The sequence below is a fragment of the Alligator sinensis genome, unplaced genomic scaffold, assembly GCF_000455745.1.
Source record: "Alligator sinensis unplaced genomic scaffold, ASM45574v1 scaffold246_1, whole genome shotgun sequence".
Classification (NCBI taxonomy): Eukaryota; Metazoa; Chordata; order Crocodylia; family Alligatoridae; genus Alligator; species Alligator sinensis.
Genome location: NW_005842367.1, coordinates 899,402 through 920,299, shown reverse-complemented (window position 1 = coordinate 920,299; position 20,898 = coordinate 899,402). Strand labels below are relative to the sequence as shown.

The window sequence follows — 20,898 nt, the reverse complement described above, 5'->3', positions numbered from 1 at the left end:
TTCCCAGTTAGCCTTCAGCCTGATGATTAAGGTACTTTTTTGAGATGTGGACCTGAGGATCAGGCTGAGGGGGGCAAAAAACCCCACCCACTTCCCAGGAGAGTTGTACTAACCACTAAGCCACTGTATAAATGGCGATTATTGGCATTGGCATCCTCCCAGGTATGTTTAAAAAGAAAATAGATGCTACAACTGCATTTTTTGAAGAGCCTGAGCCTAAGAAAACCTACTGGATTAGACTTCTTGGAGGATTTAGACAGAGGAATGCCTAATTTCTGGATCTCATTTGGGTTTGAGCCAGAGCTAGGAACCAAGGTGCTCACCCCTGTCAAAATTTGGAAATTCAGGACATGCCCAGAGACACAACTATACAGTAGTTGCGTGGGGAGTTTCAAAGTAAAAGTGAGTCATCCATACAGTTTAAGCAGCAATTGAGTGGGAATTTTCAGGATTGCAGTTTGGACAATCCTAGGAACCCAAGTCCTTTCCTTTTTTGGATCTGGCCCTAAACCTTTATAAACACACTTGAGCAAAATCTTGTATAGATTATACAGAAATCCATGTTCAGCTGTTATGTCTAATGATAGAAACCAGGTGATTTAAAAATCTAATGGACAAAATTGGAAATACCCAGTAGTGTAAGTAGGGGAGGATGATCAGGGCACCAGCCCTAATCATCAACTGAGAGGGGCCGCAAGAGTATCAGCCGCTGCTGGCCCAGCTGTTGCTACCCCCCACAGTAAAAAAACTTCTGAATTACGCCTCTTGAAATATCATATTGTTTATCTCAATTATAATTCTATATTTCTATTTTGTTACAGGCACTAAAGCATTTTCTGAAAAGCCCAAGCACAGAAGATAATATGGCTATAGAAATGGCAATTGAAACGGTAAGAAACCTCAGAAATTGAATATTTAGCCCAGTGATTCTCAGCCTTTTTAGATTCAGGGCACTTCTCCATAACTTTTTTTAAAATTTGGTGTCACCCCAGTTGAGAACCACTGTTTTGCTGTGTCTGCTTCTTTGTGGTTCTCAACACTACAGTATGCTACCACCACCAAGTGGAACTACTGTTTGTGTCTCATGCATTGCTAGATAAGCCAGAAGCAGGTGGGAGCACCTGCTCTTGCTGCAGCTCTTCTTAGTCTGGACCCTGCCTCACACTTCTCCCAGAAACAAAAGCATATAGGGCAGTTTGACCTGCGCAGTGCACTGTAGTAGCATATTTGCAGGAGCATGGGGGGGCTGAACAGGGAAGGGCTGCAGCAGGACTCGGTACTTCTGCCTGCTTTAGGTTTATTACATAATCTGAATGCAGGCAAAAGCAAATGCAGCCGTTCCTGATGTAGATACACATGAGGCATATGGAACATTTCCATCTGGCTGCCACAGCGCCCCTGAAAGGGTCTTGTGCCCCATTTGAGAACCAGTGATTTAGCCTCTTTTCAAGAACTCAGTGCCTCTACCATAGTGACGGTTATCAACATTTTTAGCCCTGATGCAATGGTTCTCAACATTTTTAGCCTTAAGGTACCCCTTCCATAACTTTTCTAAATTTCATGCATGCCAGTTGAGAGTCACTAAGCTAAAATTTAAACTGAGAAAAGATATGGAGAGAGCCTTGAGAACCCCTGGTCTAGCTGGTGCCAGGTAAGAGCTGCAGGGTCAGGATCTAACCCTGCTGTTCCCTGGCTCTTTCCACTAACTGCCCTGCCCCATACCTTATCTGTTCCTGAGGAGGCAAAGGCAGCCCCCGCCGCTTGATTCTACAGTTTCATGCAATAGATTGTGTTCATATTTAGAATATGGTAGATGCAGCTGTAAACCATGTCACACTATTGATTAAGGACTCTCATAACATGTTTAGACATGAAATATGGCATATCAAACAGTAGTGAGTCAACCCAATGTGTTACCCAGTTTAATACAATTAAAACACACAAGACTGATAACACATTTTTAAATATACTTAAATTCAATTTTTTATATGAGGAAATCTAATTCCTTTCCCCCATATTTCATGTATTATGCACTGACATTTTTCCTGTCTTCATTTAATAGGTGGGGCAGGCAAAAGATGAAGCTCTGACCAACCAACTGATAGATTACCTTATAGGGGAGAGTGATGGCATGCCCAAGGTACTACATTTGTCATTCTAATACTTTCTCAAATTTCTGTGCTACAGGATGACATATTTGGGGTTTGGGGTGGTTTGAGAATTTAGTGGGGTTTTACTGATTTGGTTTGATATGGTTTATTGTTTTTTGTAGCTTTCAGTAGATGTTGAACGTCTTTTTAGATAGAAATATAGTGCTGAACAGATTTTTCTAAAGCACTTAGCACGCACACTTTGAAGCCAGATTTTCAGAATAGCTGGGCTTCTGCTTATGTTCCTTAAAGGAACTTAAATTAATGATCACATCCACAGAAGTGGTCAGCACTAAGCATCTCTGAGATGTGGAATACTGGAAGCTGCTTGCCAGTGACATAATTTGAGAATCTGGGTATTTGATTTAGCTGCCTAAATAGGAACTGAGCTTCTTTAAAATATCTGTCCCTTTATTTTTTTTTTTACTTCATTATATAGGATTACACAACTTAAAATTTGACATAATTTATTTAAGAGTCGCTTCCATCTGCAGGTACAAGTTCTGGTTCCACAGATTGTACTTCATCTTATATAAAGTAGCCACAGATTGTACTTCATCTTATATAAAGCTGTGCTAGAATGGTACAGTTCTACATGTGATCTGTGTGGTGTCACTTCAAGTAACTAAGATGAAAAGAAAACCAAAGAAAAGCAAACACCTAGGAAAAGTTTTAATGGAATACTTTCTATAGAGAATTGTTAATTATTTAACATTAAGAATATAAAATCATACAGATGTTTATTTTTATTGTGACTGATGTGAAGTTCCCTTCAGGATCCTTTTGGACCTTTTTTCATGTTTTTTAAGAGAAGCTGACAAGAAATGCAGATGATGCAAAACTAGGGAAGGTTGCAAACATTTTGGAGGACAGGATTAGAGTTCAAAAGGCTCTTGATAAATTAAAAGAATTATAATGAAATAAACCAAATAAAATTGAGCAAAGACTAATGTTGTGCACTTAGGGGAAGAAAAACTAGACACACAAATTCAGAATAGCAAGTAGTAGACCAAGCAGTGACTTTGCCAAGAAGAATCTGGGAATGATAGTGGATCACAGACTTAACGTGAGTTAAGAAGGTGACAATCACAAAAAATGCAAATGCAGTTTTAGGCTACATTAGCAGAAGTGTTGTATGCAGGGCACAAGAGATGGTAGTATGACTCTCAGCAGTTAGGCCTTCCCTGGAGCATTGTCTGCGGTTCTGGGCCCTGTATTTTCAGAATTATGTAGAGAAAATTGGACAGGATCAAGCAGCAAATGACAAAGATGATAAAGGGTTTGGAATGAAAACTGTACAAGAAAAAGTTAAGAGAACTAGGTATTGTCTAGGTTTGAGAAAAGCAGATTAAGGTAGGGACCTAATAGCAGTTTTCAAATATTCGAAAGGCTGCTGTAAAAAAAAAAGGGAGAACAGTTGTTCCCTTGCCACAGTGGGAAGGACATGAAGCATTGGATTTAAGCTAAACCACACCATAGTTTAGATTACATTAAAAAAAAAACCACTTGCTAACCATAATAGCAGTAGGACAATGGGACAAGCTGCCTAGGGAAGTTGTGGAATCTCCTGCTTCGGAGATTTTCAAGAGCCATCTGTTTGGAATAGTTAAGAATAGCACATTCTGTTTTTGTTCAGGGGGTTGGACTTAAATGACTCTTGAGATACCTTCCAGTCCTATGATTCTATGCCCCCTTTTACAGCCAACGTCCTTCATACAAAAGGGATCCAAATAGGGCTTCTTTTGGAGCCTTTAAGTTACTTTTAGAGAGGGCATCTGCCCATTCTTAGAAGGTTGCTACTTTTACTTTGCTGACTTCAAACAGTGAGACGTGCTGGGAACGGCTGCCATTAGGGTGCTAGATTATTCTAATTTTCCCCTTTTGAAATCTATTTCTTTTGTAACTCCATTTATACACTTGGTTAGCAATGTGTACAGTCGTACTTGTATATGCGTGGGTAGAAAATGTAGTATCCTTTATGCTTAAGGGGCAAGAGAAGACAAATTGCTCTTCTTTCAAAAGTAAAATCCTCTTTTTTTAATCTATACAATCATTGTCTGCTCCCATCTGGGTGTGCACCACCCACTACTTGAACAAAATGTAGGAGTTCAGGTTTGCTGTGTCACATCTGAGATGAATTTTATCTGTTCCTTGTGGTGTTACTTACAAGTTAACATGTTCACTGCAAAGAGCATGTCCACCTTCTGTATTACTGTACTGGGTTCTGAAATGGAGCATGGCAAGGAGGTCTTTTTCAGAGTCATCAAAAGCAGGCAGGATTTGGGCCATTCCAGTTCCCTGGGCCTCTCCGTGCCTGAGCTACAGGGAACATGTTCTCTCACACATGCAGCAGCAGTAGCAAGATCCTTTAGGGCTTCCTCAGTATTAGTTACAACATAGTACTGTAAGCTCACAAATTCTGCTCTTTGTTATGAGGACAGTTAGGCAATCATGCAGACAGCATACAATTGTGGCAAAGGGCTGCTCCCCCTTCCAGAGATGCCAAGTACATGGGGACCTGGGGGCCCTGCCCCCCTCAGGAAGAGGGCTGTCATCTGAAATGCGTAAAACTTTCCACATGTCCATCATCTTAGGCCCCCTTGGCAAAAATAAGTTGATGCCTATGCTCCCTTCCCTTCTCCTGCTGGCTTGTAGTTTGCAGCTGAAGTGAGGCTAGGGAGCTTTGGCTGTTTGCTGTGCCATTCGTTAGAGTCAGATTCAGCTAAACATTTTTAACTGAGTAAAAGCATCTCTGTGCACCTTGAGCAGCTGCATTTTCTCTGTCTTTTGTTGAGGACTGCTTTGATGTCATCTACTTTCGATGACATCAACATTGAGGGGAGCAGATGCAGGAGAGAACAGAATCAAGACGCAGAGACCTAAAGAGATAAGAGCTGTAAGGACCGTAATGGGAAATCTGATAAAAACCAAAATTTCTCTACCCAGAGAGGAAGTAAATCCTCCTGGATACAAATGATAAACGGAGATGAACAGTCACATCGGTCACATTCTGTCCTTTATATAAATTACAGCCAGGCATTCTGGGTAGGGTATAGGTGGGTAATGGAATATGACTGCACTATGAAAAAGCTTAGGAAGTAGTTAGGAAGGTGCTTTAGAAACCATGGTACCACTTTATATAAATGCATATAAATGCACTCATTGCCATGTTTAACATTGATTTGCATATGAATGAAGGGCATTCTTTTCCTCATTTTAAAGCTCTCTTGTTCTTTTTGAATGCTTTACACCATCTGCCATAGTCTCTCTCAGTGAGTAACATCATTTTACTTTATCAAATCATAGTTACTACTTTTAAAATAAAATCAACTAAGTTTTACTTTCACTACAGTATGGAAGCAAATGCCTATATGAAGTTCTCAGCCAATCTGAGTCGCATTTCTTTAGAATAGCTTCTTGGAAATATTGTCATATCACTGAAAGCAAGACTGTAATTGAAGTAGCAGATAGCAGAAATGTACTAATCCTCTCTCCGATGATTTTAAAACTAGATAATTCTCTCAACAGCTTTTCAGTAAACAATTAAAAGGGGTGTTGTGAGGTGCTATATTATTAAGACTTGGCTACTATCAAAAATGTTTTTTACACCATAGTTCTGTTCTAATATATTATAATACTAAATATATTGTTATATATAATATTAAACTGTAATTTTCATTTTGATGTGCAGGAGTTATTTTTAATGTGCATGTGGCCTCTGGCCACTTAGAAGTTAGACAGCTATGTGGATGGTTACCCTCAGAAGTGAAACTCAAATTATCCAGTATCATCATTTAATATTGTTTATCTTTTTTCTCTAATGGATTTCTCAATGGGTGCTAATTAGCCAACTTCTGCTGTTTTTGTTTTTTTATAAATGGAAAATGTTTTAAAAATTGAAAACAAGTCACCCTGACATGGAAGTTCTATTCCAGTGTTTGAATAAAAAACAGCAACCATCTATCGTATGGTAAAACTGCCTTTCCCAATGCTTTGAGAGAGAGATTTATTTAGAGCTGTTTTTTCTAACATTTTTTAGAAAGCCTATCTAAAAGCTCATGCAATTAAATTAAAACACAAAGACCTGTATTTTTAAAGTTTTTGTGTGTCTTCAGTTATTTGTAGCCACAATTTTGATCAGTTAGAGATCTAAATGATTGCAATGCAGTTTGAGAGAGAAGGGATGCCATACCAGCTCAGAAAACTGGTCATCTACACATACATCCTGTTTCTGACAGTTGTTAGGCAATGTAATGGAGAAAGTTGTAAGAGATGCTATAGTGGACAATTATGTATTAACCTGATTATCAGGGAATTTTTTTCCTAATGCCAATCATTTAGTGATTTGTTTGCATCCTGATACATGAAGGTTTCTATCCCTTCTAAACCCACATGTTCTATCTTACATAGCTGTGGAAAATTAGTTATACAGAAAAATATCTAATGCTTGTTTGACTATTACTGTGAGTTGATCTTTATGGCACTGAGTTCCATATGTTATAACAAAATAGTATTTCCTATCATTAGCTTTACGTTTCTTGAGTTTCAACGTCCGTTAAATGTCCTTTTTTCTGTAGAGCGAGACAGTGTCAAGAAAGGCAGCTGACATTTCTTTCTGTATACAAGTCTCTCCCATTTTGATTACTTCTGTCATGACTCACTCATGTGTCTCCTCCTTCCACTGAAGAATTATAGGGCTAAACCACGTTTCATTTTCATGTGCTTAAGTGGAACTTACATAGCCACATAAGGGCAATTTTTGTCACTCATTTTTGGGATTATGTTTCCAGTCATGGAGGTGTTCCTCCACATGCTGGCAATAAAACAGAGGAGAAGGGAGTCACCCCACCACCACCACCATGCACACGCTAGCCTAGCATGTAAGTCACTTGCCCAAAGAGTGAGCCAGATTCTAGCCCTCCTCCCCAACCTTGAAGCTGAATAAACACCATTGGGATAGTTTCTGCCCCACTGGTTCAGTTTCAGCTGTAACACCCTCCATTTGCCTCCTGCCTGTTCAGTGGGCCAGCTTGAAGAGAAGGGCAGGTAGAGAGTGTTCTGGGCAGTGCTGCAGCCTATGGCCTAGTGGCTAGAATGCTTTTCTGTGACACTGGAGATTGAACTGACCATGTCAGTAGTTCAGCTAAAATTCCTTAGTTGAATCTAAAGGTCAGTAGCAGATACGCAGTTGCTTTAAACAAACATTCAAAAAGACTAGCTATTAGACAGCAGTACTACAGCATTAATAAATGAGTGCACTGAGAGTAATTAGTTACAAATGTTTGAAATATTCAAAACCCAAGATAGCCAACCTTAATCTATCTTGTATACTTTGCTTCTTTACCCTTAGTCCATTCTTGGTGGGATTTCCTAGATTTACTCATGCCAAGGGGTTGACATCTCAAGCTGCATGTTATCGTCTACCACCTATCTTCTACAGTAAGACCGAGCAGGGTGTTACCTTAGAGCAGGGGAAGGCAAAACATGGCCCGCAGGCCAGATCCAGCCCACTGACTGATTGGAACCGGCCCTCAGAGGGCACCTGACAGTTGATGGGATCTGGCCCACGGCTGCCCCTGCAGTACACTGCATGGGACCAAGCCCCACCTACTCCCGCATGGGGCAGTCTGCACTGAGCTGTCACCTGTGCCCACTGGCCCTGGCCAGCGCACACAGTTTTGCTGCCCCAGGCGGGAGTGGGCAGGGTTCAGCCCCATGCGGACCACTGCAGGGGCAGCTGAGGACTGCACCTGTACTGCACCACCCAAGCTAGCTCTCCTGCATGCATCCCCTACCCCATCACTTCCCCCTTGCCTGGCTGGCTCTTGAGAGCTCATGCCTAGGTAGCCATCTCCTCCCACTCCCACTTGCCCCCTACCCCCACACACACGTGTGTGCGCACAGAGTAGATAGTGTGAGTCCGGCACCTCCGAAGAGGCAGGAGGTCTGCTACTGCACCTCTACACTTGGCATTTCCTCTGGGTAACTTCACATACCTCTGGGCTTCCTGAATTGCTTTCTAGGCCAGTGGTTCTCAACCTCTTTTGTACCAAGACCCATTTGTAAACATCAAGGGCCAATCCCAACCCAGTAAATAGTTTAAGTAGGAAACAGCCCCCTGGCCCTGCTGGTGCCCCTCACTGTCAACCCCCAGCCCTGCTAGTGTCCCTCACTTCTGACCCTCCAGCCCCACAGTGTATGAGGCTGGAGGTGTGTGTGTGGGGCACAGGGGGCATGTGCCCCTCCCATGCCTATGGACTCACAGCAGGCATGGAGATGCAGCCTGGCTGGATCAGCATGGGCAGGACCCACATCCACAGTCCAGCAGGCAGGACCCAATGTGGGAAGGCAAGACTCATTGCTGCTGTCACCACTGAGACCCCTGCACCAGCTGTGCCACCAGCAGTGCAAGGAGTAACAGATGGGGGAGGGGAGCCATGCTGCCTCATCTCCTGCTGCTGTTAGCTGCTTGTATGCTGGGCTGTGGCTCTACCCCTCTACCATGGCCTGGCTGCCACTACCATCACTGCTCCTTTCAGGCCGCCTGAGCTGTCTGCCACCCCACATCCCCTTCACAGTAGAACTGTGGCCTGAGGGGAATGGCAGCCACAACTGGACCGTGGTGGCAGGGTAGAGGGCAAGCGGCTGGCAGCAGGAGGCGGTTAGGGCCCCCATCCATTACTTTTCATGTTGCTAGCAGCATGGCTGGCACAGGGGTCCCAGCGGTGGTGGCAGCAACAAGTCTCACCACCCAACTCGGTCCACCCACACTGGGTCCTGCCTGCTAGGCTCCGAAGGTGGCTTCTGCCCATGCCAGTCTGGCTAGGCTACAGCCCCATACCTGCTGTGGGTGCATAAGTCTGGGAAGGCATGTACCCCCCCATCCCTCCCTACATGTCCCTATGCCCCCACCACATAGACTTGCCTGTGGGGAGCTGCAGGATTTGCTTTCCATGTTGTCTGGCTGCCACATGCATGTGTGCACATGCATGTGCATGTAGTGCCCCCTGCCTGATCACCCTCTTACCATTCCCCCAACCCCAAGCAGCCCCTTGCAGACTGGAACTCTGCCAGCTTGCAAGGGAAAACCTGCAGCTTCCCACATTTTTCTTCTTTAAACGAGAATCCATTTTTTAAATTTGTTCATGACACTTTCATATATTCTTGTGATCCGCAAGTTGAGAATCTCTGTTCTAGGCCACCTGCCCTCCCCATTCTGTGTAGAGGGCCTGGCTATCTGATCATAATTGGTCTTTTGAGACTTGAATTTCTGAGAGTGTCCCATTTCTCTTTCCTGAAATGAGTCTTTAGAAGATCTTGTTGATTTTCCTTGTAACAAAGACCAACTTCAACATTTTCTCATCACTTTTTTTTTTTATTATTATTCAGAAAGGGGCATTTTCTCATCTTTCATGTGACTTATTTCTTCAGACAAAGCTTCCCCAACAATTAGCATGAAAGCTAGTCTAGCACCAAAAGCAGAGGGAGCACTGAGTGCTAAGCCATGGTATATGGCTAAGCCACAGAATCCATGGACGAGTACAAATCTGAGCTGTCTCCAGTATTTGCTTGAAATGGGGAGAGGGTACGATATACCACTACAGATTTCATCAGCATTATGATTTTGTATCATTCTAATTAAGGATGCCAGGTATCTATTCCGCTTGTACATGGCACTAAAGCAATACAGAGAAGCTGCCCGGACTGCCATAATAATTGCCAGGGAAGAGCAATCGGCAGGTAAGTAAATCACTCTCTCATTTTAGCCTGGTTTAGTTTTTACTGGTGTGAAAATAGCTTTCACTTTCCATCCCTCAATTGGTTTGGATACTATTGCTCAAAAGGATTGTGCTCGCAGAACAATATAGATTAGCCCTAGAAAGACTGTCTTATGTGCAGAAAAAAAAAATCACTTCAATCTAGATTTTATTTCTAAATGTGACATTGCCCTCATGGGGGATTTTGGTGCACTTTGCAAAGTGAGACTTGGCGGGGGGGAATCTTGGATAGACTCAGCATTTCTTTTTGTTCATTCTTCAGATTTATTAATGGAGACTGCCTAGAACTTTATTTTTCTCCATAACGGAGGCTTTTCTTTTAATGGCAGCCGTTGATAGTTTCTAATTTAAAACATACAAACAAAAAGTCTTATTGATTTCAATGGGAATTATACATGTTAATAAGTCATGTGCTGTTAAACGGGTAGACAGCCAAGAGACAGGCATTACTTGTTTTCTTAAGCTGGAAACAGGCATAGTCTGTGCAGCACAGTCAAAACAACCCCCCATAGACTGTCCCCCCTCTGCATTTGCGCTGCTATTGGCATGAGCTGTAAATGCAGAGGGGTACCCTTGTGGAGTTTTCCTTGGCACACGTCACTGCTGTACTTCCACACAGGTGCATGTCTGCAAGTGGGGACACCCTCCTTGCAGACACAAGCCCTCTGTCGGGGTGAAACACCAAATTTCCCTGCTTACAAAGACACATGCCTGGAGATCCCTAGGGTGTCTGGGTAACCAGAGAAAGCAAAGCAAGCAGTTTCCAAGGCTTGAGGGGCCCAATCCTGTCCAGGAATTCCCAGGGTGTGCAGGCCTGGTCTCCTCAAGCCCACAGAGCCCCTGACCAAGAGAGTGTAGGCAGCTTCTTGCTCTTCTGCCATAAACAAACACATGTCCACCACAGTAAAACAGCTCAGTTTATTATTTGTGCATTTGTGGCATGACAGAAAATTAGGGATGCCTGTTTGTTTTCACAAATTTTATAGTGGCACAAAGGTGATGTCCGTTTCCAATCTAAGTGGCTTTGTTGAATATAAAGGGAACTAATGAACTGGGGCCATGGTGTAGAAGCAAAATAGGTACTCTCTGTAGTAGCCCAAGCAACTGTGTTAAAACAGATGTCCTTTTTTCATTAAAGTAAATTAAGAAAAATATTTAATAGCAGCCTTGGGGATCAACTAGGCAGTTATAGCCAAGACAGGTTAATGTTTCTAGCCTCTTCAATGAGCTAGCAAAAAATCTCCCAAACCCTTGGCAGCATGAGGTCAAGATCTCCTAATGCACTACAGCAGTACTTCTCAACCTTGTTAGACTCAAGTTCCCCTCATTAGACCCCCTTCAGAAAATGCCAACTCTTAGTTTTCACTTGTTTTTTTGACTACAGAAGAACAATATAGCAATTCTTCTGTTGCAAAGAATTGAGAAAGACCACAACAGGACAGTATATGGTTTTAATACAATGGATTCATAGTTAAGAACTCTGGATTTATCTTGTAAGTCATATTTGCACATCCAATAGTGCCAAGTGTGTGACACTCCCACAGCACCCTTGAGAAAGTCTCAAGGTGCCACAGCACCCTGTCGAGAATCAGTACACTATAGCAATGAAAAACACATAAATAATGTAAGCAGAGATGTAAAGGCTTAATTTAACTATTCATCACTTTCCTCAAATCTGAATATAGATATCTCTCTATATAATATTTCAAAATGCAAGAAATACAGGTTTGATCCTTTCTCTGTCAAGATCAATGCACTGCCTCTAGAGAGTGGTTTGATTTTCCTGTTATCTTCAGAGGCTTATAAGGATTTCAGTTGTTGGTGCTTCAAACCATGTCTTTTATTTATTTGTTTCAACTTCAGCTTGACTGATAAAGTTTATGAGATATAGAAATTGTGAATTGATAAGGGATGCAATAGATAATCTGCTTATCTGTATATAATGGTAATAACATACCATGGCCATTGCTTAATGATATAGAAAGATAAAGAAAAGCTATAGGTGAAACTGATTATGATCTTCAGTTTCTTCAGACTGTGGGGCTAAAAGAGTCCCCAAGCTAATCTTGTGTAATAATGATATTATTATTGTTACTAGCATTTATATATATCCTGCTCTAGCTGGAAAGGCTCAGGTCCAGCAGTGGGCTACATATACAAAGTGGTGGTTTCTCCTTGGGATAAATCTACTTTCCTTGCTTAATGAAATATGACGACTTCAGGACCTTTCTTCCTAAGATTCAGCCATGCCCCTGAATCTAGTACCTAAACTTTATTTGATCAAATGTGCAATTTGTTTTCTAGCAGTACGAGTTAGGCAAGCTACAATGAAAATATACAAGATGTATATTAAACTGAAGTTTAAACAAAACATATTTAAAAGTGGACCAGTTACACAACTGTTTCTACAAATAAGTGAAATGTTGTCTAAGAACAAAGAAAAGCCACATAAGGCCCTACAAGTACTTTTTGTATATTTGGTCTACACTTCCTATTTTTGAAATGGGATACAGCAACATATACATTCACAATGTGCGTATATGCATTGTGCTGTTTCTTCATATGTTCCTTTATTTCAGGATTCTTTCTTCATCCAAATGATTTTTCTGTTCGGTTACCTGACTTGTATCATTAGGATACTGTGGCAGACAAGTAAGAGCTAGCTTGTGATTTTTTAGGTACAAATTAACTTGCACATTTTCTGTTCTAAGATTATAGTTGACAGCTTGCAATGAAGTTTAACTTTATTCCTGTAATAAGAGCATTGTTGTGAAAAATAACCTTTGCTGCTAACTTTTTTTTAACATATTTTAAAGGAAACTATCGAAATGCACATGATGTTCTTTTCAGTATGTACTCAGAGCTCAAAACCCAGAAAATTAAAATTCCTTCTGAGATGGCTACAAACCTTATGATTCTTCATAGCTATATTTTAGTAAAGGTAATAAACTGAAAATTCGTTATTAATAAATCAAATCCTGTGTAACATTTATGTAAACTGTATATATAATGCCCTATTTAGAGACAAATTACACACTAGCATTTGTGGACAGTGAATACATATGTAGCATTTCTGAACGTGACAGTTTAGGTGAACTGTTCACACATTTTGGTCATTTCAATACTTTGACTCTAGCATAGGATTGTCAAGTAGTTACATGACTGAAAACCTGCAAACAACTTTAAAAATTACCCTTTATGTGCATCTTTAGTAAGACATTTTTCTATAATGACCGATTCTTTCTAAAACATAAGCCAGGAAAAAATGGTTGAGAATAAAAGATAAACAATGTAAATTATGGGCAAAGCAAAGCATTATTCTGTTACAGCTAAAAAAAAAGGGAGGTGGCTGTAACAGTATTAAGGAATGTTTTGTTCAACCAGTTTCTTACCCTACTATCATTGTTCTAAATGTTCCAGATTATTCAGGAGAGCCCTATTGCAAGGATCCTATGCATCTTATGCAACTAGTTTCAGATAAAAATCTCTCTCTACATCTCACTTAAAACTGCTAGATGGAACTTGGACTACTATAACCTGCTTTTCTCTGCATATCCATTGCATTTCAGAACCTTTAAATGCTGTAGTTGTCAATCAATAAATATACCCAATTGTTCGTTTTCAGATGCATGTTAAACGTGGTGATCACATGAAGGGGGCACGTATGCTTATCCGTGTAGCCAACAACATCAGCAAGTTCCCATCACGTGAGTTCTAGTCAATTAACTATAGTAAGTGCATCAGACAAAATAAACTTATGCACAAAAGGACATTGTAACTGTGCAGTCAATTTAAACTGCCCTGCTATAGGACTGCTGCTTTGACTTATGATTTACAGTAATGAGAGCAACACTGCTAGTTAAGTATTTTTCAGGCACAGTATCAGTTAAGAAGGTGAAGGGTTAAGTTGTAGGTATAACATAGTGGAGTGTGTGGATATATGTACTGATAGTTCTGGCTGCTCCAGAATTTAGGCTGCATGCAGTGCAGGTCCCAGACTCATTGGAGCAGGCGCTGGATCCAGTATGCTGGGGGAGAGGGGGGGGGGGGGTCTATATGCCCAGTCTGGCCCACAGACTTCAGGGCCAGATGAATTTGACACCCCCACTTAAAAAGGATAGTCTCTAAGATGCAACTCTGCCCTGCCTTCTGCCTGACCATTATCGTGAGACACAAATAAGTAATTCCCAAGGTCACATGGTTAGCTCTAACATGCACAGCAATGAGTAGAATTTCTGTGATGTGAAAAATGTAAATTCTACAAAGTTGTGAAGTTGTGTACCTGGGGGAGGAAGGACCCTTTCTATCTGCCCTTCCTTTTAAAGCTTCTCAGTCCTGCTTGCTCTCTGTGAAGGCTTTTAGCATGACCATTGATGGCAAATGTCCCATTGTTTTGTTTTGTTGCAGACATTGTCCCTATCCTGACTTCAACAGTAATCGAGTGTCATAGGGCAGGACTGAAAAACTCAGCTTTCAGTTTTGCTGCTATGCTGATGAGACCTGAATACCGCAATAAAATAGATCTGAAATACAAAAAGAAAATTGAAGCGATGGTCAGGTAAGTAATGCTCCGGTTTTTTTTCCAGGCAGGTCACCAGCTTTTACCTGTAGTGTTACATATTCTCTATAAAACCTCTTCAGGGTTTGTGTATTTTCATGTTATATCCCTATTTCAGGTTGAGAGGGTGTATAATCCCTTCCCACTCTTCTGAAGACTGAGGACCTGAGTTACCACTAATTCTTACAGGCAAAAATCTGTGTTAGTTAATGAATAGTAGTTCATGCTTGTTGGAAGCTGCCTTTAGGTGCCATTATAAAAAACAAAACAAACAAACAAAAAAACCACCTTGTTGCCTAGAGTTCAGTTTTGACAAACCTCCAGCCCGTGAAACCCCTCCTGAAGATAACACGTACGTGATGGGTGTTACGAGGGCAATATTTTGCCTGGGCTTAGAGAAGGAACTTCCTGACCGCTCTGATCAATACAATTAAAATGCCCCTGTGAAGATGAATATACTTAAAGGTAGAAATCCTAACTGCTGCTAACCTAATAAAAATACTTTAATGAAAATGCCTAGTAAACTGTGAAATAAATTACTCTTAAACATTGGAAAATGCTGTTAAACTGATTCACTCTTCTCTTTATATGTTGCATAACAGAATACACTTTAGTCAGAGTAATTTAGGAAAACTGATTTAAAAACAAAATCCCCATCACAGGTCTTATATGCAGTGCAATTCAGATATTTTATCCTAGAGTCTGGATGAGGATTCCTCACCTCACAAGACATTTCCCCAAAAAAGAGCCCATGGAATAGAACTCTAAGAATAGACATTATAATGCAACAAAAATTAACTCTAGCTAGAGTTAAATTTATTTTGAGGTATTCAACTGGTGATTAAAAAGTACACAGATTGAAATACCTGACTCGGTAAGGTCAAGTAATTTTTATATCATATGTAAAGTTTATCATCAGAAAGTTTAAAAGATTAAGAATTCAAAAATCAACTAACTTGGAATTATATAGAGTTATAAAATATAGACAATAACAAAGACGGATGACGGGAAATACTGATAATTGAATAACATGTAACTTTAGAAAAAAGATGCTTTTGCTTTTTACCAGAAATGAGTGTTGTTTTGAATGTTTTCTTGCACTTCATTCACCTCCATCTCTTACTTCTAGACGACCAGACACTTCTGAGGCAGAAGAGCCAACCACACCATGCCCATACTGTGAATTCCTGCTCCCTGAGTGTGAGCTGCTCTGTCCTGGCTGTAAAAACAACCCCCCATATTGCATTGCAACTGTAAGTGGCCTTCAGTGTGACACAGATTGTAGTCTGCAGTATTTAGCATTGTATCCAGAATTGACCTTTTTCTTTCTAAAACATTGAACTGTTTGGTCAGTCACATTCCTCTGCCGTACAATAGATTCAGGCAGGTTTGTTACCCTGATACTGTTCAAGCAAGGACACAAAGGCTAAGGGCTGTGTCTACAAAAAGACTTAAGCACCCAAGTCCAAAATGCACCCCCACACAGCACCCTCTGCTTCTGGAATCACTGAAGTCTCAACAGACTTGAGCAACAAATGCCAAGCTTGTGCACAAGACTCGAGGATTCAAAGGGTTCCCACATAATGCCAGAAAGGTTCTACCAGATTGAGCCTGGTCTCCCAAATTTGTCTCTGCGCAGAAACACCCAGCCAAAGGGAGGGAGGGATGAAGGGAAGGAATGTATAAAACTCAACAGCTGAGTGTCTGGGATGCTCAACTAAGGGTGGGTTCCAATCTCTGCTTTAATGAGCATCTAATATGAAACAGAGCAGTGAACTCCTCCTGCCCCTCCTCCAAGTCTCCCTAGTTGAGTAACTTAGGCCCTATGAAGTCAAAGCTCTCCAGGCCCAATGAATATTTAATTTTTATGTTGCTGACACTTACAAGAACGAAGTTGTACAGACTTTAGGGTAAGTAAGGGATCTTAAGTGTATTTTTAATTAGGACAGTTAAGCAAAACTGGCAGAATTCCAGTTGTATGCAGTAGTTTTCTATGGAATTGTTAAAATTTGAATGTACATAAAAAGTGAGTGGTCTCAGTCAAAACAGCTTATGAGCAAGGCTTCCAGCAAGGGAGAATGGAAGTTGAGGCCTTGCACATCTTGTGTCCTCAGCATCTATTATCAACTGACAATCTGAAGAAGGGTGTTTGTGCCTGAGAGCTTACAAAGAACAATTTTTTCCAACTATTTAGTTGGTCTAATAAAAGATACCACGTTTACCCAAAGAACCTTGTCTAACCATGTCCTTAAACGAACACAGTTACAACAAACACCCCCGACAACTGAATGTGATATTCTTCATAAAAAAAAGGTAGAAAGTATATAAGGACCCCAGCACAGAACTGCTGGCTAGAAAGATTTTTTTTTATGAAATGATTAATTTCTTTCACTGTACTTCAGTTAAGAAGGGGGCAAAAGGTATAAGTAGTATTGAAATCTTGCATCTCTTATTCAAAGCTTTAAAATCTAGTGTCATTTGTATGCAAGCATATCCAAATTATCATCTGTAATCTAATCTCTAACAATCTAACCACTTTAATGGCTTGATACCTGTCCATTAGTGTTGGACAATTTAGAATTAAGATTCCTGTAAGACCTTTCACAGTGAACGGTGTAGTCATAGTGCTAATTAGCTGGCAGTCTGGCCTTACCATCAGGATTCATTGTTTATTTCCAGGGTCGGCATATGGTAAAAGATGACTGGACAGTCTGCCCGCATTGCGACTTTCCTGCCCTCTACTCAGAGTTCAAAAAGTAAGTTGAAACTTTTCTGCTGATTTAGGGATTTTTTTTAAATAGTACATCCTACCAGCATTGAAACCACTGAGCAGCCTGCCTTTGGAGGTCTAGGACAGTGGTCACCAACCAGTGGATCTTGATGCACCAGTAGATCTCGAAGCCTCTTGCAGTAGATCTTGGAATCTGAGGCTGGGGTAGGGGGCTGAATGCCCCCATTCATGAACGCATATGCCCCAGCCCAGTAGGTCAGTTCATGGGGGCAGGAAGGGGCAGGAGCTAGATTGAGGCTGCCACAGTGAGGGGCAGTGCCGCAGAGGCAAGAGCAGGGGTAAGTTGAGTGGGGCCTCAGCCAGGTGTGACTTACCTGCTGGGGAGGCACGCCCCCAAATAATTTTTTCTCCCCCTGCCTTGATCTACCCCACGCCTTCCCTCCCCACAGACTTACCTGGGGGGTGGGGGCAGGCAGGGGGGAGGAGAGCAGCAGCAGCACACAGTAGATCTTGGGTTGTTTTTAAATGCCAAAGGTGATCTCCTACTTAAAAAGGTTGGAGACCACTGATCTAGGATGACCCAATCCTTTGTTCTGCAGCTTTCTTGTTTATTCACTTGCTCCAAAGCAGTTTACTTCTGGTCCATTCCTAAGGTTGTGTGAAGGCATGCTACAAGTGGAGAACAGGGCAATGCATAGTGTTGTATTGAGGTCACTTCTGGGGCAGGGAGATGATCTAGCAAAGGTAGGCAGCAAGGGCAGAATCTCCTATTCAGACCCCAGAGAAGGCAGGCCCTGTAATGGAAAATGTCACCCAGTACTTGCTGCTTCCCTCAGCTCCACAATGCTCCTAGTGCCTATCTGCCCAGTGAAAGTGTGCCAAAACAGGGCACTGAGTATCAGAGCTATTTGGCTTTTAAGGGGATGGAAGTGGCACTAAGGGAGAGTGTCGAGCTAATTTGTGGCACTCCTGCCAAAAAAGGTTGGCCCCACTTGTATGAACCATGTGCATGCCAGAGCAACCTCAAGGAATCCTTCTTTAAAACTAGTCAACTAATAGAACAGCTGTTATTTTTGCATGGGAAAAATCCTACATGCATGGCCAGAAAGAGCAATTATGAACATAAGGGGTAGAATTTCACCACTTGATTCCTAAAGGAAGCCCAAAGGTCTGTGCTTGAAAACAGTATTAGGAGTATGATTTAACATATGCTTTAATTATTTTCACACAGCATGCTGCAGAGTGAAAGCATCTGTCCAATGTGCTCAGAAAAAGTTAATATTGTTTATCTTAAGAAAATAAATGACTGTACACAATACCTCAAGCTGGAAGAAATGGAGTAATGAATTCATTCAAAGTAAGGTAATGTTACAGCATTTGTTTTGCTTCCAAAATAAACTCCTTGAAGATATTCAAGTAGGATGGATGCAGACGTAAAAAACCCCCCAAAAACACAAACCAATGCTTTACTTTAAACTCAACACGTTCCTGTGCTAAGCCCCACAAATGCCCCGAAGAGGCAGCGCCTTAATTGGACCCAGCTCACCTGACATCTGTATAGATCAGGCGCTTTAGTGAGGTTTTTTGGCGCTTTTATCTAGTAGCTGATTGAATCAGCTTTAGCTAAAAGCACCAGAAAGCCCCGCTAAAGCACCCAATCTCTATAGACTACTACTTCTGGTCAAGCTGGGGGTGGGTGTTGGTTTGTTTTGGGGGGTTTTTGTGGGTTTTTGTTTTTGTTTTTTTTTGGGGGGGGGGGGGGGGTGTTAATGTCTGCAAGCAGCCAAAATTAGACAGTATGTAGAGCTGCCTACAGTTTTAGGTGCCCTGCTTCCCAGTACAACCTGCAGGGAAAAGTTAAGTTTATAAGACTGGAAGAAACCAAAGACACAAGCTGAGCAAAAAACCACCTAAGCTAGTACATAGGAAACATAAGATGACAGGTAGGGACCAAGCACCATCCCTCTCAAGGTAAGACATTACTCAGGGCTTGAGGGTAGGAACTTATAGCTGCCAGGTTAGCCGTTTCTTTAAAAAAAAACAAACGTGGGTTTTTGTCCATTGGGAAGAGCAGTCAGCTGGAAGGGTCTTCAACCTGGAGTTTAAACAAGGGTTCCATCTCCTGGAGGTGGTCTAAACAGCATTCTCCTGCTCAAGCACTTGCACCAGGCATAAAATAGTCACTGGGTCATAGAGATACTATGTAGGGTGGTGGATAAAGCATTCAGGGGAAGCAGGCGGCCTGGCTTCACATCCCTGCTCCAACTCAGAGGAGGAGTGCTATGAACCTGGGTCTGTTGCCATTTTAGTGGATGGCAGTAAAAAAAAAAAAAAAGTGCTCACCCTTTCTTCTGCACAAGGATCCTTGCAGCAGATGGAGCAGTGTCTAGTTTCAGATTCCTACTAATGCTAAGATATGAACAGAAACTTGAGCAGGGATTTTTGAGGCCCTAAAGCTGCTGAGCAGTAAGAATGTCTACCTTTCCTTACATTAGAAGACTCAAAAGCAAGAGTGAACTATTGTATCAAAACTGTAGGCTAATCTTAGCTGGGAATTTATGGAGCGCTATTCAGCCTTAAGAGTACTACCATGGGGCCATTAAAGAAAGAATTAGAAACAAACTTACAGTACCTGTTTATACTCTTGGTTCAAGCTTTCATCTATAGTGACAAGTGCTGGTCTGAAATGTTCAGGTTTATGGAACCGGGGCCACCACCACCTCTTCTCTCAATGCACTCTCTAAACTGTCACCATGAACTGCATACAATTATGCGTAGCTTTAGTTGCAGTAGAGCTGTTCTAGATTAACAGTTTTCTAGCAGCATCAAGTATACTTACAAGGTACTGAATAAGACTGTCTACCCAACAGTGCTGTGGTTTTGTTTTTTAAGCATCAATCCTTACTGTGTCTACATGCTGTTTACACCTTCTGTTACCTTGAAAAAGTTTGGTTTGTGTGTTCAGAAAGCAACCAGTCACATTAGCACCCAGAGAGTCGTGGTGGATGGGTCGGTTTCAACCTAGAAGGGTGTGGGCAGTGGGGTCCCGCAGGGTTCGGTCCTTGGACCGATACTCTTTAATGTCTTCATCAGAGACTTGGACGAGGGAGTGAAATGTACTCTGTCCAAGTTTGCAGATGACACAAAGCTATGGGGAGAAGTGGACACGCCGGAGAGCAGGGAACAGCTGCAAGCAGATCTGGACAGGTTGGACAAGTGGGCAGAAAACAACAGAATGCAGTTCAACATGGAGAAATGCAAAGTGCTGCACCTAGGGAGGAAAAATGTCCAGCACACCTACAGCCTAGGGAATGACCTGCTGGGTGGCACAGAAGTAGAAAAGGATCTTGGAGTCCTAGTGGACTCCAAGATGAACATGAGTCGGCAGTGTGACAAAGCCATCAGAAAAGCTAATGGCACTTTATCGTGCATCAGCAGATGCATGACGAATAGATCCAAGGAGGTGATACTTCCCCTCTATCGGGCGCTGGTCAGATCGCAGTTGGAGTACTGCGTGCAATTCTGGGCGCCGCACTTCAAGAGGGATGCGGACAACCTGGAGAGGGTCCAGAGAAGGGCCACTCGTATGGTTAAGGGCTTGCAGACCAAGCCCTATGAGGAGAGACTAGAGAAACTGGACCTTTTCAGCCTCCGCAAGAGAAGGTTGAGAGGCGACCTTGT

General features: G+C 41.9%; 1 protein-coding gene across 7 annotated transcripts in view; it reads left to right on the top strand.

The window, feature by feature from the left end:
* The window catches only part of WDR19 (WD repeat domain 19), a 90,164-nt gene that overhangs the window by 68,417 nt on the left and 849 nt on the right, over window positions 1–20,898 (top strand). For 5 of the 7 annotated variants that reach the window (XM_025210687.1, XM_025210686.1, XM_025210688.1 and 2 more), the window contains 9 exons: window positions 822–890; window positions 2,063–2,140; window positions 9,794–9,890; window positions 12,745–12,869; window positions 13,554–13,635; window positions 14,336–14,486; window positions 15,616–15,739; window positions 17,166–17,242; window positions 18,449–18,579. In XM_025210687.1, coding sequence (XP_025066472.1) covers window positions 822–890; window positions 2,063–2,140; window positions 9,794–9,890; window positions 12,745–12,869; window positions 13,554–13,635; window positions 14,336–14,486; window positions 15,616–15,739; window positions 17,166–17,242; window positions 18,449–18,560 — 915 coding nt within the window. In that variant the 3' untranslated portion in view covers window positions 18,561–18,579. Of the gene's footprint in view, window positions 1–821; window positions 891–2,062; window positions 2,141–9,793; window positions 9,891–12,744; window positions 12,870–13,553; window positions 13,636–14,335; window positions 14,487–15,615; window positions 15,740–17,165; window positions 17,243–18,448; window positions 18,580–20,898 lie in introns of those variants that run through there. The other 2 variants (XM_014522540.2, XR_003095384.1) reach the window with 2 other exon arrangements.